Raw genomic sequence first — 11,708 nt, 5'->3', positions numbered from 1 at the left:
TTGGAAAGTTGACTTTGGGTTTGACAAATTATCAAGACCCGAACCGACAACCCGAACACTCGATAAAAAAAACCTGTTTTAGTATCTTTATTCCAAAGGGATTTGCATTCTTGCATTTTATCCATCTTATTACTTAACATAGGTTGAGTAAATATTAAGGTTAGATACTTTAACCCGGTTTCGAGCAAACTTACATTTTTAAAGGGTTATTATTATAAATTCTTAAATAGTTACATTTTAAAACCTTGAACTTTAATTATTTACATTTCTCAACATTTATTTTGTTTAAAGACCTTCAAGACAACCTTTCTAAATTCAAGACTTCTTTTCTTTTTAGGCATTTTGCGTTAAACTCGTCGTTCCGACAAATCTCAAAATTATCATCTTTCAAGTTTACTACTTGAAGATGAGTACTTCATACCCCATTTTCCATCTTTTATTTTGGGGGTGACATTTCATACTTATTCAACAAAATGCTTTATATTTGAATCTTAAACCACAAACGTAGTTGTATACTTTACCTAAATAATTGCTCAATTTGGTGTTCTATGCTCATATGCCTATGTGTTTATCGCTTTTGGTTGGTGGAACTATAAAATCCTATACTATTTGGTATCCCCTTATAGCAAGGTGTCGTTAACGTAATGCAATTAATGATAACTATAAAATCCTAGACTATTTGGCATCCCCTTATAGCTAGGTGTCGCTAATGTGTTTAATGATATCTATTTATCTAAATTACCACTTTTATTTATCGTTTCGTATGCAAGTTTTGTGACTATCTTTATTATATACTAATATGATTAAACTTATGAATTGCTCACCAACCTTTGTGTTGACAAACTTTATTTTATGAAATGTTGCAGGTTTGCATCTTGGTTGATTTATGATTGTGAAGAAAACGACATCAAAGACCTTAGGATATTAGTAAAAATGAACAATATCAAATTTGCCATATTTTGTGATATCTTGTTTATGGTTATTTTATGGATAATTGTTATGTGACATTTTCGATGTTGTGAAATGAAATGAGTTTATTAAATACCGTCACTTTAATTAGTGTCATGTGCTTATGGACAATCGTTACACCTCGGCATGTTCCGCCGCCTTTGGTCGGGGTGTGACACCTAGTCTTGCTTCTAATACTACAATAACAAGAAAAGTTAAATCATCATCCATTTGTATATATATTGAAAAAAAAAAGATTATAAGTATAGCAAATCTAAACGTAACACGAGAGAAAAGAGAGCGAGAATAACCGCAAACATTGAGCAATAATGTGGCTAAAAGACAACTTTGAACAAGGCGCTCGACGTATCTTCTTGTTGCTTGCTTAAGATGCTTTGTGTAGTGAAATCAGGATTCACCTGCAAAGAATTTATAGCAGGTGAAGAGTTATCTTGTAACAAAAAAAATGGATTTTTATTTAATATTTAGTTAATGCTTTTACTACAAAATTAAAATGAACATTTATTTTTTAATATATTTTTATTAAAGACCATTTATTTTTTTAATACTATACAAATAAGAATGATTCATGTAGAATGATTGTTTTATCTCCTCTCATCAATTTTTTTCTCGTTTCGCTCTCTTATTAATACACCTCAATTTTTTTTTAATAATGATATCTATATCTATATCCACATTTACATATAAAACATATATAGTAATTTGACACAAATTGTAGATGCCGCTAAAAAAGCAACTTTGAATAAGATGCCTGACATATCTTCTGGTTTTTTGCTTAAGATGGTTTGTGTTGTGAAATCACGATAATCACCTACGAATTTATAGTAGATCAAGAGTTATATTGTTAACAAAAATGATTTTCATTTAATATTTATTCAATGCTTTTACTACAAACGTGAAGTAAACATTTATTTATTTAATATATTTTTATTAACAACCATTTATTTTTTCTTAATTAAGAATGATTCATGTAACGTGATTGTGTTATCTCCTCTCATAAGTTTTTATCTCGTCAAACTCTCTTATTAAGTATACCTCTCTTTTTATTTGAAATGCAATATCTTTCATATATCTGAACACCAATGAGACCAACCATGGTCTATTTACATTTGAAATGACATGTAACATGTGACAGAATGTAGCGAAAAAACTATCACATAGACATCGCTATAGAATTGAACCTGAGACCTCTCCCACACACCACTAAGCACCAAACACCCAATTTGATAAACCTAAGCATCTTCAGAAACCCTTCCACAAAACCCTAGATAAGATCTCTCTCTCTCTGTGTTCAAGGGTGAGATCGATCGGTTCACATAATCAAAATAATGGCGAGGTCGATTCTTCTTCACCTGGTTCGATCACACCATCGGACCTCCTCTAAGCTCCTCACAGGTTCCTTTCAACTTTATTTTCAATTGTTGATATGCGTAATCACACTTATATTATACTTCATTTTAGGCTTTACTTTACTTGTTGTTTTCATATTCATATGACTTAATTAGTTATCGGATTTGTAGAATTATGTAGCATTAATCGATCGAACTGGCCTGTAAATGTTTAGTGAAGTGTTCGTTAACCATTCTACAAGAAGCTCGTTTTTGTTTGTTAACTAGTTCTTCTACCCGACGCGTTGCTTTGAAATCTAGGCGTTGGTAAAATCCGAGTGTGACGACGCGAATTGGTTCAGTATCGGTTACGTTCTCGTTGGTAAAGTTTGAGCGTTGAAGCCAAAAAATTAATTCGTCAAATTAACATATAAAAAGATTAGCATATAAAAATACAAAATATTTAAAACTATGTTTATTTGGTCGGCAAACTTGGGCGGTGTAAAATGCAAGCGTTGATGGTCTCTGGCACTGTGGCAGTAATTCGACACGAATTCGGTCGATTTTGCTCGTTAAGATATTGGAGCTAAAAGATGAAAAAAAATATAAATATTAAGGTGGACCAGTGGCCAATTAAGATGGAAAAAAATTATAAATATTAAGGTGGACCAGTGGCCAATTGGGGGGGGGGATTCATGCGTCGGATGATAAACTTGCGCGTTGGTAAAATCCGAGCGTTGTCAGTCACAGGCGTTGAGGTGGCGAGTCAACTCGAATTTGGTCGGTTTCCGTCAGATTTGTTATGGTACCGGAACTAAAACAAAAAAAATGGCATTTGGTCGGTTTTCCTTATGTTCGTTATGGAAGCAGAACTAAACAAAACACACAAAACACACACACAAAAATTCACGGACTAGTATGGTGCCGCCAAGTGGCCCAATAGGGCACTTACGGCACCAAAGTTATAAATTATATATAGTAGTAATTTAGTATTCGAATGAACATGAACATGAACATGAACCCATGTCTCGTTCATTCATTTATATTTATGTTTTATGTTCATATGTTTACGTTTGCTTATTTACCTTCGTTTGTCTAGTTTTATCAATATTTTAGGCCAACAGATTGCTGTTCATGTTTTGTTCATCTGTGTTCAATTATGTTCATTCATGTAAGTCCATGAACCGTTTGTTTATACCGTTAATGAATGAACATAAACGAACACGAGCACATTCATTTTCTTAATGAACACGGACAAGAAAACGCCGTTCGTTTAATTGTCCATGTTCGGTCGTTTGTTCGGCTAAAGTTAAACAAAGGAGCATGAGCCTACTTCGTCGTGTTCGTTCGCTTCATTTACAGCCTAGCTAATCAAAGGCTTGCTAGATTTAGATTTGATTAATTATTGGATTTTTGTAGTCTGAAATATAGGTTCGCTCATCTTTCATTGATAACTGATAATCTTATCAATTTCTTCTTCAGGTTTCTATCCACACGCATCCGGAAGATGTTTGACTCAGAAAAGTCAAACCACCACTCACAACTTCCACCCTGCAAAACATCTTTCACTTCTGCCGAGAGCATATGCATCTCAATCTGCCCTTAATGAAGATAACAAGATCACCATTGGACCTCCAAAAGGTCTAGATTCGGAAAAAGGCGACAAAGATTCAGGAGTCGTTTATCACGGGCCGATATCAAACACCATAAAAAAAGTCAAACTTCTTTCACTATCCACTTGCTGTCTTTCAGTATCATTAGGACCCGTTATCACCTTTATGACCTCACCCGACATGAACGTGATCTTGAAAGGTGCTGTTGCATCATCCGTTATATTTTTGAGTGCTTCAACTACTTTGGCTCTTCATTGGTTTGTGAGCCCTTACATTCATAAGCTGAGGTGGCAGCCCGGTTCAGACTCGTTTGAGGCAGATATGATGACGTGGCTAGCAACGTTTGTGACTAAAACTATTAAGTTTTCTGATATTAGGTTACCGGAAACTAATCGACCGTTTGTGACGTTTAAGGCTAACGGTGAGTTTTATTTTGTTGATGCGGATCATTGTCATAATAAGGCGCTTTTAGCAAGATTAACACCGACTACAAAGGCAACACCTGATTCGGCTCTAAAGAACCTCTGATGTCATAAACCCGACAGAATACGGTATGGTTTAATTTCGTTTTGGATCCTTTTAGAGTGCAATGCATATGATGCTTTTCAAATAGTTCAAATATTGAACCTTTAGAAATAAATTTGGATACAAATGATGCAGCATTGTGTTGATAAGTTGACTTTTCGAAAGCGAGGTTTTATTTCTTTTGTTGTTTACTTTGTTATGTTGCTTATTAAGTCAAATTTTGGATATGTGTATTCATTTTGATTGCATTTTCTCATTTCTAAATTTTGTAATTTGAAAATAAGGGTTAGGATTATTAACATAAGAAAGTATGATGCAATACAAACATAGACTGAGATCAAACATATTGTAGCCATTTTGTACTTAAGATGGGTTTCAAGTTTGAATCATTCTAGTGTTGGATAATCCTTAAGTACCGTTACAAGAATGTGTTTCGGATAAGGTTGTAATATGGTGGGATTATCAACTAATAGGTAAAGATTATAGGTGCATTTGAAAGGAATGAGATCTGTCAAAGGCTCATCTGGTGCATTCGTCCCCAGCTGATAGCTAAAGATGTAGATGAGCTTTTGTTAGATCTCGTCACGCATTCACAAGTAATCCCCCAGGCTAAACATTGTTTACATGCTCATATCATGTCTTAAGTGCATGTTTACATGGCATCATAAAAACCTAACGTTTGGTTAAAATGTAAAACCCCTTTGCAGGCGGTGCACATATAAAAACACTCTTAACATCAAGTTAACATCTTTGGAAAAGATGGTTGTAGGCCTTTTTCCTACGCAAACATTTTATATAAGGGCATTTACATATATCCCCTTCCTAAGTTTCTTTATGATATATATATATATATATTGTTGACTACTAATTTTGCATTTTACTATTTTAGTTTGATAAAACATACAACTTGGGGTTGTGCCCCCTATCTAAAAGCTTTAATTATAATAAATATAATAAATAAATTTTATCTGCTTGCTGCATAAGATCTATGTATATTATGATTTAGAGGTGCACATCCAAACCGCCGGTTTGTGAATCGAAACCGATTCATAATCGAACCGAAACTGATTTTATAACTGATTCGGATGAAACCGGCTTGGAGCCGTGCCTAGCTGATGGTCCGTAATCTGCTTATAGACTTCTTCACTGAAACTGATTCGATCATTATCCCCTAAAAAACCGGCTGCAAAAAGAACTGGTTTGGGAAAAACCGATTTTGACTTTCTTTGACCAAAACCAAACCAGTTAGGGCCTAAAAACCAGTTATGTGCACCCCAAAGCAAATCAAAACAAAGAACAAACTTAATAACAAGCATCAACGCAGCATGTTAAAACCCTAAATACTCAACTAAAATCCATTATACCAAAAAAAAAACTCAAAAACATCTAGCTGCTTATTGACCCAAAACTACCTTAATGCAGCACACATTTAGGCTCGCCACCGCCTATCCAACACCCAGTTCTCCGACCAAGTATTAACCAACGACAACAAAACCAAACAAAACAAATAAAAACCATTCAACCACCAAGCATAAACCCCAACGGACCAAACCCGCACGGTTCATTTCCCAGACTTCTTAACCGCTGCCTTAGTTATCTTAGCTCCAGTCGCCTCCTTATCCACGCTCTTGATCACACCCACTGCCACTGTCTGCCTCATGTCCCGAACCGCAAACCGACCCAATGGCGGATACTCAGCAAACGTCTCCACCACCATCAGTTTAGTTGGAATCATCTTAATCATCCCTGCATCACCATTCTTTAAAAACTTGGGTTCCTTTTCAAGCTCTTTACCCGACCTCCGGTCAATCTTGGTCAACAGCTCAGCAAACTTTACCGCAATGTGTGAGGTATGGCAATCAAGAACCGGAGCATACCCATTACCAATCTGACCTGGGTGGTTCATAATAATAACCTGTGAAGTAAAGTTGGCAGCACCCTTAGCCGGATCATCTTTCGAGTTAGACGCGACGTATCCACGTTTCAAATCTTTAACCGCAACGTTTTTAACATTGAACCCGACGTTATCTCCTGGGACAGCTTCTTGTAACGCCTCATGGTGCATTTCAACTGACTTGACTTCTGTGGTCAAACCGGATGGACCGAAGGTCACGACCATGCCTGGTTTGATGACTCCAGTTTCAACCCGGCCCACTGGGACAGTCCGATTCCTCCAATCTTGTACACATCCTGGAGGGGAAGGCGGAGGGGCTTGTCCGAGGGTCGTTTAGGCTCGTTGATTGCATCGAGAGCCTCAAGAAGAGTCGGGCCTTTGTACCAGTCTAGATTTGTGGACCGTTCGATCATGTTATCACCTTCGAAACCCGATATCGGGACAAGCGGGATCTTGTCAGGATTGTACCCAACTTTCTTTAGATAAGATGACACTTAATGATTTCGTTGTATCTGTTCTTGGAGTACTTAGGAGTTGTAGCATCCATCTGGAACAAATGAGAGAAAAAACAAATTAAACATAATATTCAAAATTCAAAAATTAAACTAGTAATATGACCCGTATGCAGGGCTGTAAACGAACTTAACCTGACCAAACTACGTGTGCAAACATTAAGCGTTTATTAGACAAACAATTTGTGAACACATAACTTAACAGGACTTCTAGTTCGTGTTAAAACCATGTTAAAACCAAACAAAATCCTAAATTTTTTTGACTTATAATTATTTCATTAGTTGTTAAGATCTACAGGCCTTTTTAGGCTCGACCGAAGCATATAAATTCTCAAAAACGGCCCTGCTGATTTTGAACTTCAATTTGTATATATTAACCAAACTCAAGCTCAAAACATAAGCTCGAATTAAGCCGAGCTCAAACTTTAGTAATAAAGAGCCGAGGCCAAGTAAAGTAGTATAAAACTTGGTTGTAGGCAACAACTATAAAACAGGGGAATTACAAAAAGCCAGAAACCAAGAAAATGAAAATCACATTACATTACTCATATTACAATCCATTATTCGCAAACATAAGATCGATTTCTCGCACAACACTCCACATAACTCATAACATCCTACACTTTATTCAAACCATAATACCACATACTCACTCCTTCCATTCATTCAGGCAACCTGAACCTGGATCGTTTTCGGCTTTTTGGGCTCCGGTGGGGGCAATTTCTCCACGGTCACCGTAAGCACCCCATCCTGACAAACCGCATTTATCTTATCCGTGTTCGCGTTCTCGGGCAACACGAACTTCCTCATAAACTTACCGATTCTCCTCTCCATCCTCACATACTTCACTCCCTCTTTTTCTTCCTCTCTTTTCCTCTCTCCGCTTATCACCAACACGTTGTTGTCCTCCACCTGCACCTTTATCTCTCCCGATTTCAGACCCGGCATGTCGATAATAAAGACGTAGGAATTGGGGTGCTCCTTGACGTCAGCGGGCGTGGCAGCCATTGCTCTGGCGTCACGGACGTAAGCGTTGGTGGGACCGTTGGTGGTTGGCTTGTTTCCGGTGGTGGGTTCGTCGGTTAGGATGTGGTGGAGGTCGCGGAAGAAGGGACTGTCGAAACCCATCAAACTGATGTCCATTTTGTGATAACTGTGAATTTGAATTTGAATTGGAATTGAAATTGAGATTTTGTTGTGATACAGAATGAATGATGAAATGAGGAGTTAAATTTATAGGGTTGGAGTGGTAGTTTCTGGAAGGAACATGGATGAAGGGAGAGTAGTTTCTGGAAGGTTTCGATGATGTCTAGAATGTTAGATGGTCAATAATATTCTTGATTATTCTTTTGTCTCCTAGTTATTTGTTATGATTTTCGTAGAAAATGGAAAAACGTCTGTCACGAAAATAACAACATTTCAAAATAGAAAAAGCTTTATTTTATTTTAAGCTAAAGTTAAAATATTTAGGAAAAAAAAATAAAAAGGATGATAAAGAATCTAATCTATTGATCTTATATTTAAATGGTGGAGATTAATTTAAAAGAATAAATTAATGGGAAGAGTATAAAGGTAATAACCAACTTATGTTGACTTTCTCTTTTCACATGTAACACACATGTCAACTCCCAAATCATTTTAAAACGTTCATAACTTTTTCATACAACATTATTTTAAAATAAAAGTGCCGGTCAGTTGATGGTAAAGTTGAAGGTAAAGTTGTCATCCCAATAAATGAAAGTGTCGGTCTATCCGCACGAATCATGATAGAGGAAACTGAATAACCTATTAACAACCACGCGTCGAACGGTTAATTTATTCAACACTGATATGCCGGTTTTCACCGCATAATTACGTGGAAAGTCGTTGCGTGGGGAAGGCGACAAAACCCGCATAAACCCAAAAAAACGGCAAACCTTCACGCAGGTCAGTTAAAGGTAAAGTTCAGTCATCCCACTAAATGAAAGTGCCGGTCTTAACCGCACGAATCATGAGAGGAAACTGAGCACTAACCTATTAACAACCGCGCGTCGAACGGTTAATTTATTCAACACTAATATGCCGGTTTTCACCGCATAATTACGTGGAAAGTCGTTGCGTGGGGAAGGCGGCAAAACCCGCATAAACCCAAAAAACGGCAAACCTTCACGCAGGTCAGTCATAGGTAAACTTTGGTCATCCAACTAAATGAAAGTGCCGGTCCTAACCGCACAAATCATGAGAGGAAACCGAACCTATTGACAACCGCGCGTCGAACGGTTAACTTATTCAAAATACTTTAGAAAATTTCTAACAGAAGGATGAGGAAAACCTCTACGCAGGTCAGATGTAGGTAAAGTTTAGCCATCCTACTAAGTGCAAGTGACGGTCCTACCCGCACAATCACGAAAGAGGAAGCAAAACTTCAAACTATTATCTACCACGTTCAAATGTTAACTTATCCTAAACACTTAGAAATTTCTAAAAAGGTGAGGAAAACCTCTACGCAGGTCAGATATAGGTAAAGTTTAGCCATCCTACTAAGTGCAAGTGACGGTCCTACCCGCACAATCACGGAGGAGGAAGCAAAACTTCAACCTATTATCTACCACGTTCAAAGGTTAACTTTTTCTAAACACTTGAAAAATTGCTAATTTAAACTAAAGTATGCAAGTCATATAACGTTTATAAAGCAAGTAATTCAGTGAAAATAGCGGTCTTACCCGCACAAAGATTTATATTTCATAATATTCATTACAAGGGCCGGGTAACTACCCGCCTACAAGAATATAAATCTATACAAGCTAAACCTATCCTAACAGTGGGAAGGGATCTTCAGGATCAAGCTTCAGGGCCACTTCCACTTGGACCAGCACCATCAGTAGAGCGTGGCGGTTCAAGGAAAGCTTTAAGGATAACTAGCCATCATCAGCAGCAGCAGCTTCGTTCACCTTCTCCACCACCGGATGCGGGAAGGCGGCATACTGATTCACTGCTTGGTCATAAACAGCTTCAGTGTCCACATCATACAAAGGGAAGTTGGAAGGCGGGATGCCTTTCTCAACGAACCCTAGACCAAGCAGGAAGCCGGCCTTTTCCCCATCCTCATGAGAAGCGTTGAGGGCTGCGCTCATGGCATCGTCGTATGATGTGTCCGTGAAGACTCGATGCACAACCTACAAAAAAAATATACAAGTATCAAAACCTTTTCTATTTACAAAGAAAAGCGTGAAGACATTATGAAGCTAAACATACCTGAGACAACGCTTCTCGAAGAAGCCATTCCTTGGCAACCAGAGCCTCCTTGAGGGCAGCTTGAGCTTGGTTACGGGCGCGTTCGGCTTCACTTTTGTTGAGGTTGGCAAGCAACACTTCTTTAGCCGCAGCCTCTTCAACGCCCTTTAGCTTCCGCTCAGTATGGTCAAGCACCCCCCTCTGGTCCAGGATCTCTTGGAGCTTCTTCGCGTCCTCCATCGCCAAGGCATCATGAGCCTGTTGAAGCGCCTCTAGTTTAGCTTTAAGTTCCTCATTCTCGAGGCGTAGAGGCTCAGCAACAGCTTCAGCCTTGGTGGCCCTTTCAGTTGCGTTCCGAGCAGTTTCCTTAGCCAGCCGAAGCTGTTCGTTAATAGCTTGGGCAGCCTTGGAACGGGCCTCGAGACGGGCCTGAACTTCAACTTCAAGGGCCTTGAACGCCTTCTCCTTCTCCGCAGCAGCGGCGGAGAGCCTCCTATTCTCCTCCCGGACAGCCCGCGCCTGAGCTACTTCTTGAATGCGAGCTGCTTTTAACTTGTCGTTTTCACGACAAAGCAGCTCGACGCGCGGCTGCATCCGGGCCAGGAGAACCCGAAGCTCATTGGTTAGCCTATCCTCCTGGTAGCTAGCCATGGCTTCCCCCAACGCACCACTGGGAGCTGCGTGACGAGCCCACTCCACGCACTCCACAGGTGTGCGAAGGGTTGTTCCTCGGCGGATGTTCCATCGTGGAACATACACTTCATTGGAATCCGACACTGCAAAAACAAAAAGCAGTTAGGAAAAGATGATATAAAAAAAAAGGCCAAAAGAACCCTACGCACCTGTAGGGTCAACAACAGGCCGATAGCCGCCAAACCCATCACCTGAACCCAAGGGAAATCCATCCAAGAGGTCAGGCAGATGGGAAGGAGGCAGAGGTTGGCGAGAAGCCCCAAGCATACCTGAAGGATCGGCTGTAGCTGCCGACGTCGGAGGCATGGAGGCCGCCGCGGTAGAAACCAACGGAGGTGAACTCACCGGAGGTGAACTCACAACCGTGGTCGCCGCTGCGGAATGCGCAGAAAAAGTAACCGCCGGCTCAGTGAAATATGCGGTAAATATGGCACTGACAGCCGGCGGTGATGTCATCACAGTTGGAACAGTTGGCTCAACGGGGTGAGCAACTGAACCAACGGAAGCAGGCGCAGCCGCCTGGGTCGTCGCCTCAGGTAGGCTGACCAAGCCTACCGTCATGGGTCCGGAGGTACTCCTCCCCACTCCACCCTGGAATGCGGTAGCATCAACGCCTGCGCAAAGAAGATAAGTATTAATGATGGAAAGCTACGAAGTTAAAAAAAAAAAGGAAGTTTGTACTTACGGGTTCTCTTGAGCCTAAAAGTGCGGACAGGCGGGGACGAACCCGATGGAGCCGGCCTCTTTACGCCGCCTACCGTCGTCATCCGGGGCTCTCCGGAGGTGACAGTCGCAGCCTCCGGAGCAGTGGTCCTATCACCACCCGGGTTCCCCGCCACCTCCTCGCTCTCGGTCTCTGAATCAGACCGAGGCACCGGATCGGCAGTGGAGGCCACCTTCTCCTTCCCCTTCCCGCCGGCAGCCTTCTTCTTCCGCACCAACGGAGGACCATCTGCGGATT

General features: G+C 40.0%; 2 protein-coding genes and 1 pseudogene across 2 annotated transcripts; 1 reads left to right on the top strand and 2 right to left on the bottom strand.

The window, feature by feature from the left end:
• The first annotated feature begins 2,297 nt into the window (after positions 1–2,297).
• On the top strand, positions 2,298–4,516 carry LOC143608035 (uncharacterized). The gene is made up of 2 exons (XM_077083245.1): positions 2,298–2,364; positions 3,780–4,516. The coding sequence occupies exons 1-2, from the start codon at positions 2,298–2,300 to the stop codon at positions 4,436–4,438; spliced, it is 726 nt and encodes a 241-aa protein (XP_076939360.1). The 3' UTR covers positions 4,439–4,516.
• A 1,480-nt stretch (positions 4,517–5,996) lies between these two features.
• LOC143608036 (elongation factor 1-alpha pseudogene) lies at positions 5,997–6,876 on the bottom strand (annotated as a pseudogene).
• Positions 6,877–7,498: 622 nt separating this feature from the next.
• LOC143608038 (17.9 kDa class II heat shock protein-like) lies at positions 7,499–7,991 on the bottom strand. The gene has a single exon (XM_077083246.1). It carries the CDS (start codon positions 7,982–7,984, stop codon positions 7,508–7,510), a length of 477 nt encoding a protein of 158 aa, XP_076939361.1. The 5' UTR covers positions 7,985–7,991; the 3' UTR covers positions 7,499–7,507.
• Positions 7,992–11,708: the final 3,717 nt, after the last annotated feature.

Source organism: Bidens hawaiensis, unplaced genomic scaffold (genome assembly GCF_021521415.1).
Source record: "Bidens hawaiensis isolate Kalapana, Puna unplaced genomic scaffold, B.hawaiensis_p1.1 tig00094817_1, whole genome shotgun sequence".
Lineage (NCBI taxonomy): Eukaryota > Viridiplantae > Streptophyta > Magnoliopsida > Asterales > Asteraceae > Bidens > Bidens hawaiensis.
This window is presented reverse-complemented; position numbering and strand designations above follow the sequence as displayed.

Bases quoted from the DNA above. Each gene is read 5' to 3' on its own strand.
- LOC143608038 (XM_077083246.1), bottom strand. From the start codon at position 7,984: ATGGACATCAGTTTGATGGGTTTCGACAGTCCCTTCTTCCGCGACCTC.
- LOC143608035 (XM_077083245.1), top strand. From the start codon at position 2,298: ATGGCGAGGTCGATTCTTCTTCACCTGGTTCGATCACACCATCGGACC. The intron at 2,365-3,779 runs GTTCCTTTCAAC...TTTCTTCTTCAG, and splicing joins CTCCTCTAAGCTCCTCACAG to GTTTCTATCCACACGCATCC.